Source organism: Motacilla alba, chromosome 3 (genome assembly GCF_015832195.1).
Source record: "Motacilla alba alba isolate MOTALB_02 chromosome 3, Motacilla_alba_V1.0_pri, whole genome shotgun sequence".
NCBI lineage: Eukaryota > Metazoa > Chordata > Aves > Passeriformes > Motacillidae > Motacilla > Motacilla alba.
Genome location: NC_052018.1, coordinates 93,205,110 through 93,229,860, shown reverse-complemented (window position 1 = coordinate 93,229,860; position 24,751 = coordinate 93,205,110). Strand labels below are relative to the sequence as shown.

At 36.9% G+C, this 24,751-nt stretch overlaps 1 protein-coding gene across 7 annotated transcripts in view; it reads left to right on the top strand.

Moving 5' to 3' along the window:
• USH2A (usherin) overlaps window positions 1–24,751 on the top strand; it is a 374,988-nt gene that overhangs the window by 130,082 nt on the left and 220,155 nt on the right. For 6 of the 7 annotated variants that reach the window (XR_005256607.1, XR_005256606.1, XR_005256608.1 and 3 more), the window contains exons 22-30: window positions 106–236; window positions 5,762–5,888; window positions 6,274–6,375; window positions 7,677–7,865; window positions 8,362–8,492; window positions 14,417–14,690; window positions 17,657–17,860; window positions 17,986–18,066; window positions 20,437–20,622. Coding sequence is in view for 3 of the 7 variants with exons in the window: in XM_038134130.1 (XP_037990058.1) it covers window positions 106–236; window positions 5,762–5,888; window positions 6,274–6,375; window positions 7,677–7,865; window positions 8,362–8,492; window positions 14,417–14,690; window positions 17,657–17,860; window positions 17,986–18,066; window positions 20,437–20,622 (1,425 nt within the window). In the remaining 4 variants the exon portion in view is untranslated. Of the gene's footprint in view, window positions 1–105; window positions 237–5,761; window positions 5,889–6,273; window positions 6,376–7,676; window positions 7,866–8,361; window positions 8,493–14,416; window positions 14,691–17,656; window positions 17,861–17,985; window positions 18,067–20,436; window positions 20,623–24,751 lie in introns of those variants that run through there. The other variant, XR_005256609.1, reaches the window with a different exon arrangement.

Genomic DNA, 24,751 nt, shown 5'->3' with positions numbered 1-24,751 from the left:
CGATGTTGCTGCTGTTTTTTAAAATGATATTTTATTTGTAAATTTTGTTATAACTTACAAGAACCACTTTTGGTGTTAACCATCTACTTGCTTTTTTCTAACCAGGTATTAAAGTGAAATTTAGAACCCAGGAGCCTGATGGTTTGATTTTTTTCTCTGCATCACCTGGCAATCAGGAGGAGTACATTGCACTGCAGCTGAGGAGTGGGCGTCCTTACTTTCTTTTTGATCCACAGGTACAGCAAAAGACAGGATCCTATAAAAATAGCTTATATCATTTGCCTTTACTTTACTTTTTACATGCTTATCCTTGGGGTTTTTTTTTTTGTTTTGTTTTTGGCTTGGTTTTTGTTTGTTTGTTTTGTAAATTTAATTGATACATGCTAACTTGCTTCTCAGAACCCATAGGTAATTATAGAGATTTTAAGGAGACAAAAACTGAAATATTAAATCTTTGCGCTCTTTTAGTTGTGTATACCACAATATAAGACTTTTTTTTTTGCATTTTTATGAGGGGTTTTTTTGTCAATGCCACTAAACACCACTACAGCTTAAACTAACAAGACTTCAAAGTTATGCAGAACTAAGTTTCGAAATAGTTAGTAAGTTTATATAATGTTAGTCAATTATTTTTAAGCCTCCCAAGACTGTTCTCCTATAGAGATCAGCATGTCACCATTATGCAAAAATGTAAATAATGAGGGAAGAAGCAACAAAATAAAAAAATAAGGCCACAATGTCTTGCATTCTGTTTGGGTATTTCTTGTTTTCTGGGCCCCCAAAAGGGGATCTCCTTATGGAATTAAAGAACATTATCGCCTCACTTATATTTCATAAATATGCAAGAAACTCTAAATAATTATCAGATTTTCTCACCCACTGTTAACCTTTGGCTCCTGAGCTCTGCCACAGTCACTCTGTGACCATGTGGAGGTGTTGTGCAGTAGTGAAAATCCCCTTAAGCTTTGGAGCACCTATAGAAGAAGTAAGGTGCTGCACAGGGCAGGCTTGTATGTGATCCCCATGCTAGAAAATGTTAAATCTGCTTCTAAGCCCAAGATACACATTTCTATTAACTCTACAGCATTTACACACAGCCATTATCTTATTGTGTACTTCAGATTTTGGAGCTCGGCTTAATGTTGTTAATATTGTCCTCATAAACATTTTAATAGGAACTAGTTCTATTTTTGCTCTCTTACACTTATACATTCTTTTAACTGAAAGGGAAGTTTTATTTCCTTTGCAAGATCTTCTGAAGTTTATTTAGCTTTTTTTGTTGTTGTTGGATGGCTACTTGGAGTGGATGTCTTTCAACTGACATTTTAATGCTTCAAATAGTATTCCTTGTCCTTCTTACAGATTTGCTTCTTTTAAAGTAGCTTTATGTCCGCTTGTTTAGATCATTCCCTAGAAGATATTTTATTTGTTTGGATCCACAGTATCGGGGGAATGGGAAGGGGGAGAGATGGAAGAGTGGCTGCTTTGGGGCTTTAATTTCCGCCCCCCCCCCCCTTTTTCACCTGTCTCTTAACCGTAAAAAAACCCAGCAGGTCTCATATTCAGTCCTTAGAGCTTCTCAGTTAATGTAATGTTTTCAACAGTTACTGTCTTGTATTTTAACTGATCACTTCTTTATTAATGTATCTTTCTTTATCTTTTTGTTTCATTTGAATCTGGCAACTGTTCCATGCTGATTTTTAGGCTCATCACTTCAATAGTTTCCTCTTGTAAAATAGCCTATGGTGCTGCTTCAGTGCTTCAATTGCTGTTTAGAGGAAAAAAAACCAAAACTGTCATTCAAGGCATCCAGGAACAGTGTAGGTCTTAATAGTTGATTTATTGTCTTGCAAGTTAATACTTTCTAATTTGTCATTAATGATGTGGAAGAGATTCCTGTACATTCTCAGATTCAAAAGTAGGGTACAGTGGCCTACATCAAAGTGCTTTGTGTAGAAACCTTTTCTTTTACCTCTGAAAATTCAGTTATCAAAAATTTTCAGTCTTCTGTATCCCTAATGTGCTGTGTTACCTTACTGTCATTACATTGGTTTTTTTGTTTTTGTCGTAGTTTGTTTCTTTTTTCTTTTGCCATGATTTGCTATTCCTTTCCTACAGTGTCAGATATCCTGTACTATAGCAGCATTTCTTCATCTTTCATTTGTGCATCACAGTCTGCATTAGTGTGCAAATGCCTTAATTACTTCTTATTAACATCATGTGGTGTCTTTGCCAGGTTATAGGCATTGTTGTCTCTAATTATAGTCATGACATATACAGTAAACATTTATGACCCTTCCTTTATGCTCTTCTCTGAGAAATTGCCAACATTCTTTTTGATGACAATTGTGTCTCTGCAGCTTTTTATCTGCAGCAGTGTGGTGTAATATTCTGTGCTCCCTTCCAGCTGTGACCTGTCGCAGGTTAATTATTTGTACCTTCAGTCCCTTTCGTGATGCTGGGCTGTATCTTTGCTCATGATTAGCCGCGTGTTCTCTCTTTGTTGTGTCTGCTCTGGGGATGGTCCTGCCAAGTCCTCCTGGTGGGGAGTCTTCAGCAGCCTTGCTTCTTCCTTCACTAAGTGTTAATTTCAAATCCTTTTCTTCGTGTCCATTCATACTTCTCTGAGCTCCATGTACACCACCATTCATCTGGCTGTTGTCTGACCATTCCTTTTTGTCTCCTTTTTTTTGCTGTGCAACTGCTCTTTTTTCCTTCCTAATTGTTTTACTGCCATTCTTTGTGGGTTTCTACCCATGGTCCAGGAAGCATGAGGTTTTTTTGCAAACAGATGTCTTCCTTAGTATTTTTGGAACAATCAAATTTTTCCATAGAGCTTCCTCCAAACTCAGAGTGTCTGTAAAGCTTCAGCTGTCTGTGTTTTTTTTTTTTTTTTTTTATTGTGATGTCTATACATCTATGCCTAAATTATACAATCAACTCCAGCTAAATTTATGGTTATCTTTCAGTGGCTACAGGTAATTTCTTTTTTTGCCAGGGAAGCACTGAATATCTTATACCAAGTGAAATCAGTTACAGTGGAAATATAAGCCAAACATGAAGCACCTTTTTTCCTAAGTGATTAGGACAGCCTGAGGATAGACTGAGATTCTTCTTACAGGATGGAGGGAATTGTATCCAGCTCTTCCATTTTAGAAGATGATTAATTTACTAAATTTTACAAAAGGAGGAACACCAGATACTTTTCTTGTGTGTGTTGCCTTGTTTGTTGTTCTTGTCATGGAGAGACCAAAGTATTAGGCACAGTCTGAGGGTGAGATTTTTATTCCATAAAATAAAAGGAAGGAAGATGCACAATACCTGGCTATGTGTCCCAACTAGACCTTCCTCCTTGGCTCTGGCAAAACTTCAGTACTTGTTCACCTTCTTAGTAGTAGGAGTTGAAGCATTGAAAGAACTTGGCTGGGAAAAGTGTTGTTGCATTCAGACTTTGGCACCTGAGACAGTATCTCTGAAGATTCATATTTGTGATGCTTTTCTGTATTTTCAATGTAAACATCAGTATGACAGAATAATTTGTATTTACTCAGTTATTACTAACAGCAACCAAATATTAAGACTTACTGTATGGCATAGCAAAATAATCCAGATTTCAAAAGATGTGATTTCAAAAACCCATGACAAGCCATCTTGCAGCAGGCTGTTTGAGTCTGATCCCAGAGTGACTCCGGTAGTTCTGGTAAAAGTGTAAAAAGGCCTCTCCAGTGCAGCACATGCTGAACCCTGAACACTTTTTTTTTGTCTTCTGCCTTCCTTCCTTCCAAAATTAAGCACAGTTTAGCACGTATGCTTGTGTGGTCCCAGATTGAATTGGTTACAAATAAATGTGGTTTCTGATGTATAAAACTGCTAATGCTCTAGACTGTTGCCAAACATAATATGAAGAACCACTTATTCAGGCACCTGATCTTTAGAATGCAGCATCGTTTGTAACAATTTTAACGCTAACTAAGTACACTTTGATGAGACAGCATTTAATAAAATGCTCATTAATTTCATCATTAGCAAGGGTATGCTAAGAAGTAAGCCAGTTTCTTATGTCACGCCCAATTAGCATCCCATGCTAGTAATCCCATTAGTATTGTTGAATTCACTAATGGAAAAACTAATGGGCATGCTACCAGGGCACATTAATTGGGCATGACACCAGTTCTGGTTTTAATTATTAAACTACGATAATGAAATGTGTGTGTTTGTAAAATATTAAAATGTTGAAATAGGAGAGAAGACAATAAAAAATAGTATATGAAAAAGTGCCATTAGTATGTAAGGATATATAGCTTTGTATTCATATTATGGGGCAGAGGGACTGCTCTCCAAACCTCCTCAGTTCCAGGATGTTGGCTGAATGGAGCTGGAAACATTTTGTAAATATTCACAGGAAATATTTTTTTCTTTAACTGTGTACAGATGTGCACATTGCATATATATTTTGATGCATAGGACACACAGTGACAGTCCCTGATGCTAAATGTTAAATGTGTTCTGGGTTCATAAGTCTGTGTGCCAAAATGCAATTTCTAATGGATGAACATCACTAAAGAATTTAGAATATTTAATTTTAATAAGAGGGTTTTAGTATTAATCAAAATAGGTGGTAGTTTTTATCAACAGCCTTTCTCCATGTGCGTAACTCTAAGATCCCTGGACCAAAAATAATACTAGAAGATCTGGAAAACTAGAAGTTCAAAAATTGTTGAACTCTCTGGCTTGCTGCTGCAAAGTTGTAAGCTGGCCCCGCAAATTATAAGGAACCAAATATTTTATTTATGTACTTTTTGGAAATTGTTTTTTGAAGCCATAAAGTAACTGCAGTGGTTGAGATTATAGCACAATACCTACATAAAGAGACATTTTTCTATCAGTAGTTGCCTACTGTACAAGACAATTCTCTTTTGTGAATTCAGCAGAATAATATCGAGTTCCCAGGTAGTTTAAGAATGATATAAAGTCCTGAGGCAATCTTATAGGAATTATTAAGAAGTTAGATGATTATTTGGATAGAAATACCAAGAAAAACTACCTTTTGGGGTTTTTCTTATTTAGTTTGGTTTGTTTATTTGTTTGGATTTTTTTTTAAGGTTTTGTTTTGTTTTGAGAGTGTTTTTGCTTTGTTTTGTTTTGCTGAACTCCTTGGTATGATCTTTTATCCCCATAAATGTATGATACTTTCTCACCTAGAGATTTTAGTCCTTTTGATGCCAGGTTAACATGTAGAGAAACTGCATCTACCGTGCTACACATGCACTCCTCTTTTGGATCCCTTCATGTGGACAGGTGCTGCAATTAACAATCCTGATATGCAGCTGCTCTCCATGGATGGCACATTGAACCATGGCCATCAAACTTCACAGCCACAGCAATCCTTGAAGTAGTTAAATAGAGACATAAAAAAAAAGAATAAAAAATATAAAATCTGAGTGACATGACTCTCAATAATTTGTGCCTCATCTTTGTCTTTATCAGGGGAACTACACAGGATTTTCTATTTTTAATGGACACTGAACTGGATGCTTGATCCTTCATTTATTATTTGAGAAGGTTAAATTTAGTGTTTAAATTTCGAAGGTTAAATAAGTCCTAAACATCATTCAGCAATGCAAAGGAAGTTAAACATAGAACTGCTGTCTTTATTTTTATATATACTGTAATATGCTATGAATTGTCATAAAAAAGTAAGATATTATTCTAAATGTTAGCTTCAAAATATTCTAAATCAGATTCTTCTGTTAATAAAAAGGGATCTGCAGTAGCAGTCACTCCAACTAATGATGGTGGAAAAGTGTATAATGATAACAGTTGGCACCAACTAATTGCTACAAGAATTCAAGCTCTGGGAAACATCACAGTGGATGGGCAGTACACAGGTAATCAATTCATTTAAATAACTTTGGTATTACTAAGGGTATTGCTCACTTGCTTGTTCACTACCTATGTTCACCCATACAGAAGAAAAAAAATTCACTCAATATTTTGACTGTTTTGTCATTACTGGTTTGTCTGTTCATCTGAGGGATCTTTCCACTGTGAGTCTTTGATAATTGAATACATAGTCTTTTTTGTGCTTGTGAATCTATAATTGTGTTGATCTCCTTTTGTAAAATAGAGCTGTAAATATTTCCTGGGTGTGTATTATGAAACTCTTAGACGATTGTGTCACATTAACCTCTTTATAAAACACCAGTATTTTGTTACTGAGTTGAAAATCTGTTGGAAGCATCGAATATGTGAATAATAAATGATTTTGTTCAGGTTCTTCCTTAGCAACTAGTGGCAGTACCATTATTGGAGAGAACACGGGAGTTTTTGTTGGAGGACTTCCACAGGATTATACTATTGTAAGAAAGGATGAAGGTAAATATAATAAATAAGTCTGTACAGTTTCTAAAATTTTATCTTTTGGGATAGACTGAAATGTCTATATATCTGATTTCATCAGCATTAAAGCAGCTTATGAGGTCTGTGTACATTTCAGTGGATTTTGTACACAGAACTGGTATGAGTGTGAAACTTATGGGTATGTTTTACATACAGTTTCACAAATTCATTCCAAAATACCAATGTAAATTGTTTGTATTAGTTTAAGCACATGGTTATGCATCCTTGTTTGATGCAGGAATACAGCATGCTGGCCTTTTTAGGTATGAGTTTGTATCCTTCAGAAGTTTTGCATTGAGCTCAGAGGTGTATGAATATACCTGTATTTTACAGCTATAGAATTTATGAGGAGCAGGATCATAGCTGGCTTCTTGAAGAATCAATAAACATGAGTTTTCATTTATAAACTTGGTATATATGCCAAATGTGTAAACTGCCATCAGATGACAGAGGTGACTGTGTATATAAGTACACAACCAGCTGTTCTCAGTAAATTCATATCTAGAATTTTGGTTGTTTTCATATAAATCTGAAAGCAAAATTGTTTATTAAGTTTGTGTTTCTGCCTGTGGCGTGAAATCTAATTGACTTGATATGGGGTACACTAGAGTTCAGCTTCCTCTTTATTTCACTGCACTAAAACCAGAAATGCATGCATCTGTTCTTCTAAAGCATGGGTTCACAAAGTAATCCAGGATGCCTCTCTCAAAAACCCAAGCTATATATTCAAAATGAGACTGAATATAAATACCATTTAAGAGAAGGGCACCTATAAAAACAGGTTTGAATTTTTGCCCCCAGTAATAAAGAAGGGATAGCAGCTATATGTCATTGATTTTGGTTTTTTGCTTTATACAAAAAAGGACAGAAAAACTTCTTGATGAAGCTTCTAAACCTGTATTTCTCTGCCTTGCCTATTGCTTCCTACTCAGCACTTGCGTGCCTTTCTTCAGAATTGTTGTTTTGTTTAAGGAAGGCTTTTTTGGATCTTCACAGAGTAGATTTATGCTATTGATTTGAAAGTACCTGTATGCAAAAATCTCAAGAAATTTAATATTTTTCAGCTACATAGCAGTAGGTGCTGTCTTTAGTGATTAGACCCATTCAGAAATCTGGATTTAGCTTGGAGGCCAGCTTTATGAACTGATTGGTGTCTGGTTTTCTATGCACACATGGACATATATGATAGGGACAGCATGTAGAAAACATATAATTTAATTCCTATGTTTAGTTGCAGGTGTTTGACTTAAAAAAATATTTTCCTTTTTTTTTTGCAGGGATGAAGAGGATAGTCCAGAAAAGATTTGTGGGCTGTCTCAGTGACATATTTTTGAAAAAAGTGCATACTCCCTATGAGAACTGGGAATCTTTGAACTGGCAGAATGCTGAAGAGCAAAACAATGTCTACCATGTTTGGGAAGGATGCCCCATTGGACTTTCAAAAGGAGCACATTTTCTTGGCAGAGGTAGTTTGCTGTGCTATTGCCTATCCAAATATGTTATTGAGATAATAGAGAAGGTGGTTGTGTCAAAAGTGTTGCAGTGATCTGCTTTTCAAGGCAGATTTAGCTATATGGGATTATTACTGTTGGTTTAAAATTGTGTCTCTTGGTTGACAGAAGGCTGCTGCATGGAAGAGGAATTGCAGATAGTGCTGCTGTAACTATATGCAGATTGCATGTGTGTCTGAAAGGTGAATTTTAACTTTTGTAGGGACATAAAAGGTGCCTATCAAAAAAAAAAAAGCTAGGTAAAAAAATGTAGGTTATTTTACTGGTTTGGTTTCTTGCAGTACATTACTGATAACTGTCCTCAAAGCTGAGTGATAAAGTTGTGAACTGTAATTTTGAAGCCTGGGTTCTTCATGTCAGAGTATAAAGTAGCACCTAGATTTTTACTTTTGATTTCTTGAACCAATTTACTTATTTGATTAACTTATGTATGCATTCACCTTCTTTCAAGGTTTCCTGGAGCTGCATTCAGGTGTTTTCAGTGGTGGACTGGAATTTGAGATCTCATTCAAATTCAGAACAGATCAACTGAATGGGTTGCTTTTGTTTGTTTACAATAAAGATGGCCCAGATTATCTTTCAGTAAGTTCAAAAATACAATTAACTCTATTCAAACATGACCTGTAAGTTTTCTCCACAGAAGCAAAACTACCACTGAAAGAAATTTCAAACCTTAAGTTATTTTCACGTCTTACTAGTTCTGAAATGCTTTGCACAGCACACTATAATGGAGCCAAAATTCTTTAACAGATGCTAAGTGTTAAGTTACTGTTGTTATTTATGTCATAAATAAGAAAGATATCAATGTGTGAAAAGCAAAATTATTGTCTTCACTGCATTAGAAGTGATCAGAAAAGAGAATAAAATACAGGTATTAAAAGCTTTCACTTAATTTCTAGGAAAGAAATAGATACTCTAGGAAAGCTTAGATTATCTATTTTCCCAGTTCTCATACTAAAACAAAATCAATTAAATTATAAATCAAAAAGGTGGTGATGGAAATTGTCTGGTCTTCTAATAAAACTTTCTCTTTAGGGTATATGGTTATTTTTATAATCAATATTTTTTTTTGTTTCTTTTGACTTGAAACACACAGAAATTAGTTAGTTTCAGCTTAATTCCATCTCATCTCTGTCGCCATTTTCGCGACACTGTAGAGCAAGTTTCACAAATCCCGTACCAGGCAAATTTGTGAGGTAGTGCCTATGAACCTTCTTTTTGGTGTCTGTTAAATAAGACTGTTTATGCTCAGAATTATTTGTGCTTCTATCATTTCCAGTATGTTGTTTCAGTTTTAATGTGTTTGGTTTAGCTTTTCAAATTCTTTTATTAGCTGTGTGACTCTGAATTTTCATACTTTTCTTTCCCAAGGATTTTGAGTATAATTAGACTATGGTCACCACAGCTTAGTGGGTCAAATATAGTTGCACCAACTAGTAGGTATTTACAGAGGATGACGTGGAAAAAAAGTACATTTTTTTCAGTTGTTCCAGGAAGCAATAATTTATTTTTAGATATTTTTGAGAGCATTGTTATTCTTTATGACCCAATCTGCTCTTTCTGCACTTTTATTGAATTTAATTTATTTATTTATTTCTTATTATGCAGCTGTTTTGCTAATGGCTGTCATGTCACAACCTGTTTTATTGTGTGGCATTATGTCTAATGGGCCTTCTCTTTTAAACTTCTGACCTAAACCATATAAATATATTTTCCTCCTTTTCAGGTCAATTATAACTTACTCCATATTTACTTTTTATACTACTGGCTTTGTCAGCAGATAATTTTCTCCTGGGTTTTGAATTCTGCTAGAACTTACTGCTTCTTCTTTTAAAAGCAGCCTTAGTTAAAAAATTATCATGACTTCCTATAGCAAGTCTTGCTAATTAGAGTTATTACTTTAATTTTGCCCTCAAGTAATGACCGAGATCATGAGCTAATAGCATAAGATATTACATGCAGGCTACTGTCCCACCCTAAAAAAGGGTTGTATGTGTGTAATTTGCGGCACAGGGGCACTATTTATGTGAAGAGTATTCACAGGGTTCTTCTGGGTTCTGGTAGTAGATGAGTCTTGTTCCCTCTCTCTTGCTCTGTGAAATATGAGAAAATAGATTCTGACTATGAAGGAAAAAAGGGGACTAAATCGAAAGTGGAGTCAAAAGCACAAAATAGTTAGACAAAATAATTTTCTTTTCTTTTCAAACTTATAGATTTTTGGCAGTTTTATATTTACAGTATTTGTAGCTCTGAAAATTGGATAATTTTCTTAGCATTTGTCCTAAGTCAGGTAAATTTCTTTTATCTAACTTTAATCATGACCTCATCATCTCCATAGCCTTAAGTCGAGGAGTTTTAGAGAGGATGAGTATCTGCACGCTTTTCCAAGTCTCTCAGCTTTGTGTTTTGCTCATAGATAATGATGACAGAAGGCTTCTCTGTACACTTGATCTCACAAGAGGAGGTTAATAGAAAGTGAAAATGAGGGGTGTAGCTTGTTGCGCATGAGCTACGATGTCTTTGTTAGGATCTTTGGTCAGGAGACACTTGCACAGCAAAACAGATTATGAGCTATACCACTTAGCCTGAGTGCCAGGTATTCCCTGACCCTTCCCTTTGCATAGGTCACAACTCTCTTATTAGCTTTATAGTTTGGGAATGACTGCAGCTACACACACAGCTGGACTGCTACTGAACAGCCAAAGACTTTCTCCTCTTCTGCCCAAGAACAAAATGATGTCTTGGAAAGGTGCTGTACATAAAGGTCACTTCTTCCATGACTTCCTTGCCCTGAGAATTAACTCAAGCTAGTGAGGTCAATCTGATTATCTTTGGATCCAGGCATAATAATTACAAGCAAACTGTGACCAGCTCTACTACTATGAATCACTAGCTCTCACTCTGGCATGTGATTCCTCATGAGTGTATTTGACAAAAAGATTTTGCGACTGCTGATAAAGTTTGCATGACTGATTTGATGCTGACCACTTCACTAGCAACAAAAGCAATATATCAGATTTCTATGCAATACCAATAACTGGTTCCTGAGACGTTGTAGCTGATGATTTGGTTTTGCAAAGCTGCAACTAGGAAAAAAGTCTTGCAAGAACTTTTTCCAAAGAGTTGTACTTTTCAATAGCTGCATGAAGTAAAATAAAAAGTGCAAGATGAAAGTGTTACCTGTGATGGAGCTAAGGAGGAATGTGAAATTTTGAGAACTCAAATTGGAAAATCTAGCAAAGAAGTGTCTGGTACTCACACGAGAGTGAGGGTGATATTCCTATTGGTTAGCAGTAATTTCTCTCTGCTAGGTATCAGGAAAACATTTTCATTTCTTTTCTATTAGAGTGACTGACTGTTAGGGGGCTATTGAGGAATCTGTGTTTGGGCCTTTGCTCTCTAGCTAGCAGGTCTGAACTGTGGTAGATTTTGAACTGGAGTGATTGGCTGCATATCAGCAGAGGTGCCATGTACTTTTTCTTTCACAGGGCTCAAAGATTGCCTGTCCTTGACAAGTTTTTTCAAGTCCATTGCTTGTCTCTGCTGATATTTCTGAATCTCAGGAAGACTTTGCAATTCAAAGGAGCTAAAGCCATGATCACTCCTCTAGTTCTACATTGCTTGAGTCTGTTTTGTATGGCAGGTTTAGCAAAGTGTCATTCAGCCTCTAATGCAGTCCCTATCATACCTGTTTTGTTTCTCAGAGCTATGTCTGGATATTCCTTTCATCTTCAAAATCATGTTTATAAGCAGATTGAGTGAGGCAGGGACTGGCTCCTGCAGAGAAGTGCAATACAGAACCACAAAATCATTTAAGTTGAAAGGACCTTTTGGAGTAATTTATTCCAGATCTCTGCTAAAAGTGGAGGCATCTTATGTTTGATGAAGTTGCTCCAGGCATTTTCTCTTTGAGTAGTGTGCATCTCTCTACAGGTGGACAGGCCACAGCTTTCCAAATTCTACAATCTTTGACCATCGTCATTATAGGAAAAAAACCTAAAAACACCCAAAGAAACCTGCCCTGATCTCTTACTATTTCTTGTTACAACTTGTCTTTTGCCTCTCATCCTTTCACAATGAGCCTCTGAGAAAAGTCTTGGGGCTCTCTTCTCTGTATCCTTGCATAGGGCAGAGGAACAGTTAAGTTCTCTTCTCACTTGCTCTTAGACTGTACAAACCTTCTCCTTTCAGCTTCAGCTTGTATGCAAGGTGCTCCAACCACTGACCAGTTTCGTGTCCCTCCACTGGATTCACTCTGGTGTCCTGCAATGTCTTTCATTTACAAAGTGTCCACAACTGGATACAGTGGTCCAGATGTGATCTTACACATGACCACTGGAGTGGAAGAATCATCTCCTAGGAGCCCCTGCCCACCTTTTTTCTAACCTAGCCCAGTGCTAGTTTGTTCTTATCATTTTGAAGGTACACTGGTGGCCAGTGTTCAGCCATCTCACTCAGTACTGTTCTTCAAAGCTGTTTTATATGTCTAGGATACCAATGGCAGCTCCCTTTGCTACCAGCTGAGTATACCTTATCCTACTGCCCAGGTCATTAATAACATTATTAATTAGAGTTGATCCCTGTATCAGTCTCAGAGAGATACCACAACCTGCTGGTGGGACTGTGGAAAAATCTTTCTTGCTGCTCTTGTCTTCCAGATTCAGGCTAAGCTTTGGCTTTCCTAGTTCCAATCTTACATGCTTAGGTAGATGAAAATGAGAATTGTGTGCATAGAGAAAAGCACTAATGAAATTCTGTAACCCAAATTCTGAAAAGCAAGCATGCTTTTAAGAATTAAAGTGAAACCTGCTCAGCTTTAGAGATGTGATAAAAGGTCTGGTTCTGTTGAGAGGTGGCTACTGAGGTACCTGACAGAATAATATGATCTTCATGCATTTTTGGTTTCAAGTCATAATATATTTTCCAAGGAGAGATGAAAAATCATAATGATTAAAAATAATTTTTTTGAAAGTGGTCCCAGAATTCTTTGTAAAGCAAACTATTTATCTGTTGATTTTATAAATCTGTGCTCAGTACCTGTGCTCAGATCTATGCAGAACCTAGGGTTTTTTTCTATTTTCACCACGCAGAAGAGTTGAAAGTGAGCAGTGCTCCTCTATCTTTAGCTGCACTCGGGCCTTTAAAATGTCAGTCCAGGTCAACACAAAAAGCACAAGCATCATTCACTGCCTGCTTTAAAACTATGCCAAGATGAGTAAATTGGAGGAGGGTTGTGCTGAATAGTGACCCTGGGTCAAACGCCCTGCCCTCTCTCTGGCTCCCAGGTCTGGCAGGTTTGCTGGCATGCTGCTGTGCTAATGCTTCTGGAATGCTTTCTTCCCACCAGCGCAGTGTGCTCCATATTAATTCTCACCAGTGAAGAAAAGCAGAGACTTGTCCAATGGGCTGCCTTTTCCAGCTGTTCTCATCAGCATTGGTGCCATGATCAGTCCTTCACCTGTATTGTGCAGTCCTTAGCTGTAAATAGGTCTCAACTTATGGAAATAGCAAAAGTTGTGGTCCCAAAGAAACAAATAAGGAAAATCCCTGTCTCAGGACCAAGAAGTCAGTGTGCAGTGGGGAGTAGGACCCACATTCCCCATGGCATTCAAGCGCAGAGTTCTTTCATCATTTGGGGTGTTTCTTGTATTTCCCATTAAGTAAATATGATCCAATTACAAACACTGTATTAATATTATCAGTAAACTAAATATGTCAGTTTTTCAGCAATAGTGATAAGAATTTATATTAAATCTGCACTTAATTTCTTTCACTTAATAAGGTTTCTGCATAGAAGCAGAAATTTCTTTTTGTGAAATATTAATATTTTTCAACCTCCAGTTCATCTCCAAAGTGTTTTGTGTTCTGTACATGCCAATTTACAATCTCAGCCTACTTCTGTTTGAGTCAGTCAGGATAAAGAGTCTTGCAGTAAAGCATTTGGAAACTTCTGCAGTGAAAAATTTAAGTAAAATGTATTTCTATTAGAGAATTGGCACATTAATCTCAAAAAGCACATACAAAACCAATTATTTTCTTACAAGATTTAGAAGAATAAGGATGAAATGTATGAATGTAAGAATCAACGTATGCTGGAAAAATTTGAAATTGAGTTCACCAGCCAATTAAAAAGACCTTAATCAGGTCTGACATTTCATTTCCTTATTATCTTGTTACATTCCTCTGAAAAATGAATCGATAGATAAAGTACTGTTTTCTTATTCTCAAAAAAAAAAAGCAAAACAGTCTTGTTCATTGTCTTTTATTTTTAGATACATTAGTGCCAAAGTCAGTTGTCAAAAAAAAAATAAATCCTACATTCTGAATTAACTGATACACTGTATTTAGCATGTTGTATGTAAACAGTATTAACCTGAAGATAAAAAATTCCTTTTTTTGATCTTATTCATAACTCCCTTAATTATGTTTTTTAAAATAGCTTTCTGTCATAGTTGTGTGTTTGATGTCTCCTTCAAAATATTTTTTTTCTGTTTCAAAATGTACAGATTGAGCTGAAAAGTGGAATATTAAACATATTCTTAAGAACTGGCGTTGTCTTTACACAAGTGGACCTCTGGTTGGGACTGTCCTATTGTGATGGAAAGTGGAATGAAGTCACCGTGAGCAAGGAGGGCTCTGTGATTTCTGCCACTATGAATGAACTGAGAGAGCAGGTGCTCGAGCCCCGTGTCCAGCAGCTGAAAGTAAACTCGCCTGTCTTCATAGGAGGAATCCCACCTGAGATTCAGAGTTTTTATAGAGAACTGGGGTTAGAACAAGGTAAAATGACACCAAGAACAACATACATTTTCAAAAACTGGTGTCATGCACCGGGTGGACATTCTGCTGCTGATAGTCTAAATTCATGGATGTGTAACATGAATTTTTCCTCCCGCCCATTGTGACTCTACCAGTTATCCCTACCCATCTAGCCTTACTTAGACCTGATCCTTTTGTGGTGCTATAAAAATTCTTCCAGTGATACCTGAGGTAATCTGACTGATGACAGAGGACCTGGAGTGTAGGAAATGGTGAAGTGAGAGGCCCAACCAGATGATCTGAGACCTTCATCTGAGAATGCCAGTTCACAGAAACCTGTTTTACTTGATCAACTTGTGTCACTTGCAAATCTGGAACGCAAAACCAGTGGGAGACAGTAAACGTACCTTAAATCACTGTAATGAATCTGGGTGCAGTCCCATGGAAAAGCAGAGTTTCTTAGTCTTTTTTGGGCAATACTGATTCTTATTCAAAAAATGAAGCGAGTATAAACACCTGAACAAAACTGGGTTTTGGCTACAATTGCCATGATGTTTTCCTCATTATCAGAAGGAAGGAAGACGATCATATATTTAGCCATCCCCGTGACCCTTCTATTGTGGAACAGGTCAAATTTATAGGGAAAAGAGAGAAGCATTAATTGCATCCTGATACTAATGGCCTCCACAGGATCTACTGTAGGAAGCCTAGTCAAGAAGTGTCTACTAAACTGGCTCTGTTTGGGTGTCTTTTTTCATTACTTGTGAAGCTGTTCATCAGTCATGGGGTGTTTTTCAGCTACTGTGGACAAATGTGTATCAGTCAGTAAGTGATTAGTGGGGAATCCAGTGAGTGGCTTCACATGCATGAACTCACACTGAATGTGCACATTCAAGTGAACTGTATTGGAGCCTTTTAATTTCATGGCTATGGAATTGTCCAAGAGTATTTTTTTAGGTACTCTTCAAGCTCTAGGTATCACATATAATATAATCTTCCTTCAGGTTCTGTGTGCATAATATTTATGGCCTAAAAGAGCTGGCCAGTCATACCCTGTCAGTGTTGCCTGGTAGCAGATGGTGTAGCCTCGTGAGTGGATGCATTCGCAACTCCTGCAGCAAAGAGATCTGTGAACAAAGAATCTAGGGCAAAATTGCATATAAAGTGAATGGCTGAAATGCATATCAAGGCACATCAATAAATATTTCTTTCCCACCAAACCTCCTTAGCATGCCACAACGTAAGATGGTAGCCGTGAATTTATATTTAGAGTGTCTGAAGGTAAATATTATCTTATGTGCTCCTAAATGTAGGTTCAGATGAGCAAGATTAAATATTATAGCTTAAAACATAGTTTTGTTTAGGACTACAATGATGTAGTGGTAAGATGGTAGAATATAGAGATCTTTCCATTTAATAAATGTTTAGAAAAAGTTTTCTCAATTTATGGCTGCTTGAGAGTTAATTTTTCAATAAAAGAATGTTGTTTTGCCCACAGCAAATAAGTGATAAATATTATTCTCCTCCTGCCTCATCTCTATGCGAGTTACAACTTCAAGAAATTTTAGCTGCAGTCTGTGAACCTTTGCATGACCCATCACATGCATCCTGGGAGGTTCAAAAAGAAGCTACCTGGCAGGAATGTTTGTGAAAATTTGTACTATCTTTACTTATTCTGCAGCTACTTGAGAGTAGACAGTATTGCTTGTCTGATGTCAGTGAGGAATCTTCAAATAGTGATAAATGTAGCTATAAAGATACTAAAAATGATGTATTAAATAGATTGTAGAGAATGCATCTCACTGCAAATCAAACAACTTCATTTTATCTTATGACTGGGTGGACTGGGACTAATTCTTTCTTCTGTGACAGAGTAAGAAACTGAGCCAGTCACTGTGGACTAGGAGTTGAAATTAAATTAGGATGTATTCATTTTAAGGAGCAGTTTGGCCAAATTCTTTGTGTTGTGGAGAGAGAAGGTGTTTTAGAGGATGATTCAAAATGGATGTTCACCTTCATTACCCCTTTTTGCATGAAATCTGTATGGACATTAGATTTTCAGTTCAGGTGGCTAAGGAAAATACTACTCTGATCTCTCACCTTTCAATAATAAAGACAATAAAAGTACGTAAGATATAAATAAGATATAAATACTTTAGCTTTCACAAAGCTAAAGAGAAGCCCTGATCTGTGAGAGGCGGATTTTTATTTCACAGATTTAATTCTTAAATTAATTGAAGTCTTCAGTTTGGTTGCTGTTTACTCAGGCTTTGTGTTAAGCACCAACCGCTATTCAGATTTGAGACCCATTTTATATATCAATTTATTAATTTTTAGTAAATGTGTAAGTTTTAACAACTGCATTCTGAATTTTGTAGTTGTGTTGTAAGTGCAAGTAACTGATTTAACATATTTGAAATTTTGATAGGAATGTCACACATGCAGAGAAATATATGGATATATAGAAATAAATATAAAATTAAGCTTCCTAAATTTTTTATCATAAACAAGTAGTTTGGGGTTATGTTTCTGGAGTATGTTTATAAACAGCACATGAGTTATGTCACTGTTAGACAAAACTGATATCCCTCCATCTGATCTCCTAAAGTTAATTGTAATTTTAATCTAGATAGTCTTTTCAGTTTGAGGGAGTATGTATATTTAACAAAATGGTGGCAAGCAGCAGAAAGCTGATTTTAAAAGTCAGAGAATCACTTTTATGTTAATAATTTCAAAGTGGGAAATGATGAAAGAGAAAATGGAAAGGTATTTCCTTGTGGAATGGAATTGCTAACAGTGAAAGTGTAGATCAGTAAGGCAGGAATTTACCAGCTTAGTGTTTTGAAAGTGGAGATAGAATGTCATGTTGGAAGTCAACATATTCACATTACAGTCGTTAATATTGAAGATATAGAATTGAAAGGAACAGAAGTTTTTCTTAATGACTGAAGCTCTTTATGTGCTACTAATCCCTTACTGTTTGCTAGGTTTCGGTGGTTGCATGAAGGATGTTAAATTTACACGAGGTGCTGTCGTTAACTTGGCATCTGTGTCCAGCAGTGCTGTCAGAGTCAATCTGGATGGATGCCTATCAACTGACAGTGCTGTTAACTGCAGGGGAAATGACTCCATCCTTGTGTACCGAGGAAAAGAGCAGAGTGTTTATGAGAGTGCTCTACAACCATTTACAGGTAGTGCATTGGTTCCTTAAACAAAATGCATAATTTTCATTCCATTCTTTACTAATGTATTACTGTGTTCAGTATTTTTTTTTTAAATCTTTTACCTTCTCTATCCTTCTCGATGTCCTTTGAAGAATACCTCTATAGGGTGGTTGCCTTAAATGAAGGAGGATCAGTATCTAGTGCGTGGACCCACGCTCGAACAAGAGAATCAGGTAAATAAAATTTCAAGGTTTACTTGTTCTTATTTTTCACAAGATATTTAATGTCAGGTTGAAGGTGTTCAAGAGCTGCCTGGACACAATCCCCTGCCCTGTGCTCTAGGATGACCCTGCTTGACTGGGGAGGTTGGACCAGATGACCCACTGTGGTCCCTTCCAATCTGATTCGTTCTGTGATTGTGTGGGGATAATCCAACCAAAACAGTTTTTGTTAGTGAACCTTGCATAGTGTTTCTGAGAGGGTGAGACTGCTTAATGCTTTGAACAGGTACCAGATTACAGTCATCAGCTGTAAAGTGTTCAGGCAAATATTTTTTTCTCATAACTCAAGGTATTTTCCAAATATTTATTAGGCTATTTAATTAAGGACACTAAAGGATTGAGCTGCATTAACTGAGTAAGAGCAACCATTTATTTGTGTTCATATGTGCCCATCTAATGTCACATTACATGAGTAGGCTGGAGTAAATAAAGTTATATTTTCCTACATATAATTTAGTGCTACAAAATCAGGTGTAGAGGAGGGTGAAACTGGGGGACCAGGCACAAGCTGTGGAAAATAAGAGGGCATGTATCTGCTAGGGACAAGGAGGTCTTGTGAAAGTTGTTTTTTTCAATGACCTGCACATGGGTGTGCTACTCAATGCTGCTGAATGAGGATTCATTCAATGAGTAGTCTGTAGATTGTGTGTGAAAATGTGGCAATATTTACTAGAACAGAAGGACATGGTTTGTGGAGAAGGTTGCAGGGTAGGAAGATGATACATTAAAGATCAAATTTTTCATATATCTTATGAAGAAAATTTATTAAAAAATTTCTGGTCAGTGCTTTTGCAAACTTTTATCAAGCCAGTAAGATTTTGAAGATTTACAGTTCTGTGTATTTTACTTAACTAACTTTCCCTCTTCTTAAAATTGAAGCCCAATTGCATTCCATCAGTGCAGAGCATTCTTTTGATGTGTCATCCAGTGTATCACCTTAAAAAATTATGTGATAGGTGCATAAATATTGGACTTGCAGATATATTCTAATACAACCTATACTTTGTGTGCCACCTAGAAAGGACAAAATATGTGCATATTTTCATGTCAACCATCTGACAACTTGTAAGGTTTGCCACAAATTTATGTTTGGAAGCTGACCACAGCACTGAGCAGTCCGTGTTCCCTGGGGTTGGACAATAATTGCACTATTTAATTATTTTTGAGTTGGTTTTGTTATATCCCTTATGAGAAGACCATCTGCTGTACAGTATCTTACCTCACCCTGTGATACACTTCGTAACTAATGAAATCAATATATTGCTGTAGCTTTCTCAGAGTATCATATTCTTTACAGAAGAATCAAAACTTCCAGTTATTTTTATGCTTTTGATGTTGGTGCCCTTCTTATAAAAAACAAGTCTGCATTCATATTTATTGAAACTAAACAGTAAAATTACCAAAAAATAGGCTATTTGATGGTGAGAAAAGCGAGTGATTATCAGCAGGGCGAGGGAGTCCACATGCATCTACAGCAAACTCATCATCCATCATCCTGCCGTAGTGTTCCTTGGGTCTTTCCTCTGCATCCCTTGTGCAGTCATCTGTGATGAAGCTGTTACTGACCAGACCTTTACTTGGCATAGTAATATCCCATAAATAGTTAAAGGTTATAGGAAATGGAATGATTTCTTTTTATTAGCAACTCTATGCATATATGATCTTGGTTTTCCAGTTCTTTAAAACATTTAAATTATCTTTTTTTTTTCTTTTGTAATATGGAATGATCAGAAGCAACGAATTTTGCAAAAAGGCCTGAAAAATCTCTGCTTTGCCCCAAGAAAGGTGCATGGCATTGAGGAAATAAAATATGCATGTGGAAAACAAATGAAAGAGCTTTAATTTTTTGAAGGGCTTCTGTAAAATAGAATGGAAATTTTTAAAAACATTTCAGAGTTGTGTCGTTCTGTGGCTTAGATACCCAACTGATAAATATCAAAGTCTTCTCTGTTGCAGTACTGCTTTGTTTCATTCAGTTGTATTTTTACAATGCTTGTGCTTGTTAGCTACATGCAATCTACCTCCTCTCTTTGTGAGTGATGCTTAAATATGTTTGATACATGAAATGTTTTTGGAAAATTGCAACGAGACAAGAAAGAATGTTATGTAGATGGAGTTTTGATGGTTTTGAAATATAGCTTAAACTGAATAGCTCAAGATGTGCAGTCATATTAAATCAATGCTGAAAAGTTACAACTCTAATAAATTGTATTTATGCTAATGGTTGAGTCTGATTTACTGCAGCCATTAAAAGTGAAGAATAGGGGCAATAGTCTCCTTAGAACTGCCATTTTCTCTATTTTCTATTTTATCCTTCTACAGTTCCACAAAATGTGCCAACTCCCTCAAGAGCTCACAGTATAAATGGTTACAGCATTGAGGTCACCTGGGACAAACCAGCTGGGGTCATAGGTGTAATTGAGAAGTACATTTTGAAAGCATATGAAGCGGATGGTCCCACTGTACCCATCACCAGTGCTGAGCTTGCTGATGCTGGTATGCTCACAGGTAAATGTTGTTAAGTACCATTTTTTAGGCATATCTAATAACACAGGATGCTTATCCCTCCTTTTGTTGATCTATAAAATACTACTTGTCTGTTTTTGTGTATACACAGCATAGATAACATTTGGAAAGGTAATTATTTGTGTCAGCATCCCTGTAGCGATTTACTGATTTCAAAGAACAATAGAAATTAAGATACAGCACAAATACTAAAAAGCAATTCCCAAACTATTTATGATCTGGGGGGAAAATGCTTTTTTTTGTTTGCTTGTATTTGCTTAATATATGTGATTTTTTTAACCCCTTTCCTATTTTTCCATTCAGTTCACCTAAATTATTCTGTGGGTCCCATATGATACTGTTTGACCTGATGTATGAAAGCACTTGATATAGCTGCCTAAATTTGATCATATAAACCTAACTGATTTCAGTGGGAACTAGCATAGATTTGTGTTAATCAGATGCTGTGATTGATGCCACTGGGATGTGGAGGTAGGTTATTATGGAATTAAGAAATTCGTGGCTTCCTGTTTATGGGGTGAGAATGTTATAGAGAGACTTTTGGAACATTTCTTCCTGCCAGGACAGCATGGATCTGGCTTTCTGTTCTCTGTGAACAAACTGCCTTTTCTGGCTGCTGCAACGTTCCCTGGGAAAGAAGCGCATTACAGACAAGAATCTGGATTATGTTATGTGATGACTAAATGGGGCAATAGGGCAAATAGACCAATAGATTCATTTTTATGATCTCTAACATCAATTCTGTAATTAATAACAATTCAAAAAGTGGTAATGATGCAATGCTCTAAGTTAGTGCTTTGGTTTGGCTTAGGTTTGGGCAGTACAGCAGTCTTGGAAAGTGTGTTAACCTTCAGGCAGTGTGTTATTTCCTGAAGTCCAGGTAATAGTTTTTACATAAGTATGTATGGTTTGTGTTGTTTCTCTGCCGTAACCTACGTGTACATTTTCAAGGGAAAAATTTTATTTTCTTCAGTTTGAAATATCTTAACTATTTGTGAGTAGTGACCTTACAAGAGCTACATGGGCTTTCTATCCTTACTGTGATTTCTTCAATGACCTTGTTGATTTCAACATTCTTTATCTATGTGACAAGACAATATAGATTATACCAGTAGAAATTAAAGACTGAGACATATGGATTAGGTAACTTGCTCACAGCTGATGGTCAGAACCAAAATGTTGTTTAACTTGTTTGGCATTTTGCCATCATTGTCTGTCAGGGTTATGAAAATGCTTGCACCAGGCTGGGCAGGTAAGAGGTTATCTGCCTGCAGCTTACAGGAGGTAGAAGAAGCAACATACCTTTACATTAAATGAAGACAGTAAATGGACCCTGGTTCTTCAGCCTATTACAGCAGATAGAATCATAGAATCATCAAGGTTGAAAGAGACCTGTAATATCATCAAGGCCCATCATGAACCCAGCACCACCACAGTAACCCCTACACCTGTAAACCACATCACCTATCACCAGATCCAGACATCTCTTGGACACCTCCAGGGACGGTGATTCCACCACGTCCCTGGGCAGCCCACTCCTATGCCTGTCCACCCAAACAGTGAAACTTGTTTCTGTTATCTAATCTGAATCTCCCTTTTCTTAGTTTGTGGCCATTTTCTCTTGTCCTCTCACTGTAGGCACAGAAGAAGAGACCGTTCCCCCACCTCACTACAACCTTCCGTCAGGGAGTTGTAGAGAGCTGTCAAATAATGTAAAATAAAATTATGGAGTTGTAGAATACCATGTTGAAAGGGAGCTCAAGGATCATCTGATCCAATCTTTCTCAAAAGTATAGTCTAGACAAGATGGCCCAGCAGCCTTTCCAGCTGAATCTTAAAGTGTCCAGAGCTGGGGAATCCACCACTTCCTGGGAACATTATTCCAGTGGCTGATTGTGGTCATTGTGAAATTTTTTGTCTTGTGTCCAGTTGGATTCTCCCCAATAGTGACTTGTGCCCATTACCTCTCGTCTTTTCCATGTGACTCCTTGCAAAAAGGGAGACTCCATCTTCCTTGTAGCCACTCTTGTAATACTGGAACCAGGTGATAAGATCTCTACTGATCCTTCTTTTCTTGAGGATGAGCAAACCCAATTTTCTCAGTCTTTCCCTATTTGACAGGCTACCCAATACTTTGATCATCTTTGTCACCCTTCTCTGGTCTCTCTCCAGCCTGTCCACATCTTTTTCACGCAACAGGGGAAATCAAACACAGTGTTCTGGGTGTGGCCTGACAAGAATTAAGTAGAGGGGAATAATGACTTCTTTATCTCTGCTGGAGATGTCCTTGTTGATGTAATCCAGCATCCTGTTGGCTTTGTTTGTCACAGCAGCACACTGGCCACTCATATGACCCTAAGAACGTAAGAATGTCTGTATTCAAATATTGATATATGTCAGATTATGACCCTTCGATTGGAGCATGGTGCTAATAACACCAATGTTGTGCGATCAATCTCTGTTTAGGCCATTCACCTTAGAGTTGGACTCTATGAGTCTTGTGGGTCTCTTCCAACTCAGACTATTCTATGATTCTCTAGATGTTCAGGAAGAATGTGTAAGAAATGTGCTAAGCCTAGAATGAATCTTCCTGTTAGTACAAATTCAGCTGGTTGGCTGTGGAGTTCTTCAGTTGAAAGCTGCATCTGGACCATCCTGCTTAATGGTCTATGGTAGAATTGTCTTTATTTTTCAATACATTTATTCTTTCTTTTTCTGTAACTGTTGTGGGAGTAATTGCTCCAGTTCAGTTTTGTGTGTGTAAGATGTGCTTCCTCTTGTTATTTATAACTCTTGCCCAATAGTTTAGTTATGTATTTTCCAGTTTTGACGTTGTATGAAATATATAATTCATGTCCTCATAGTGAGGTCAGAGCTGAGACAGGTGTAAATTAAATCACCTACCCAAAGTAATTCTACTTCAGTCTGTTGATTTCAGTGAAGACTACACAGGTGAGCAAGTCAGTGGATATTGAGAACTAGCTACCCACAAATATGAGACTCCCAGGAGACAGTGTATCTTTCCCTGATGAATTATCTTTCCTAGTTAGTCAAAAGTTATCATAAACATAGAACCCCCCAGACAGTGCTGTCTTTGCTTACTTTTCAGTTTGCTCTGAATGAAAATTTTTGCTTGTTCTCTCCCTAATTTCAGGGACATTTCTTTAGAAATTCTTCTGTTGCATTCCATGAGAAAATGCTGCAGTAACCCAAACAGCCAGACTTGCTAATGTAACAGCAGAAAGGCACCACAGCTCTTTGTGGGATCATTGATGAAGAATCTATGGCATTTTTCCACGCCCTCCTTAAAATTTTCATTCCCTGTCAAGCCTAGCCACTGCTTATCTGCTGCTTGAAATGTATCTGAGGGCACTGACAACCCTCTGTCTTATTTTTTTCCTTGCAGCTTTTTACGCCCATCTGTTGTGTTTTGGTTTATACTTACACTGTAAATTCTTTTGAACAATTACAGTAGGGTCCTGAGTCATAACTGGAGCACAGTAACAAAAAGTTAAGAGCATTATCCATTTCTCAGAAGGCTGTACTGTGTGTGTCACATTCAGAAGAACCTCTTGTACCCTTGTCAAGAAGAAGAAAAGCTGAGCTAAATATTAAAAGTAAAATAGGTCTTTAAATGACCATAATCTCACAGTCTCAGAGGGCTGTTTCTGACTCCTCAGAAAGCAAAATCCTTCAAAATCTGACCCTTGTAGTCTTCCAAAATGTCAAACTGTTTTTTCATTTTCATCCAAGAAAGGAATATTCATCAGATTTAAATCCTTTAAATGAGGTTCTGACTGTTGAACTAGGAGTTTATTGGATAAGGTTATATATTTCAACATAGTGTTCAGTATCTGTATTCTAGGATGAGAGTATAGAGTGTAAGTTTTTGGGATTTGAAAAGTACCTTGCTTGCCCATCTTGCCTTCAGAGAAGGATGTAGTAACATTGATGCAAAGTAATAAAGGAAGTACTGAGTCACTGCATGTACGAAGTTTTTTCCTAAAGGCTGGATTGCTTTCTTCTGTATTCTGGTGCATCCCCCATGCTGACGCCAAAATTTAGAATATAAGTTAGAGTCAGTATTTAAACAAATGGAAGAAGCTTTAGA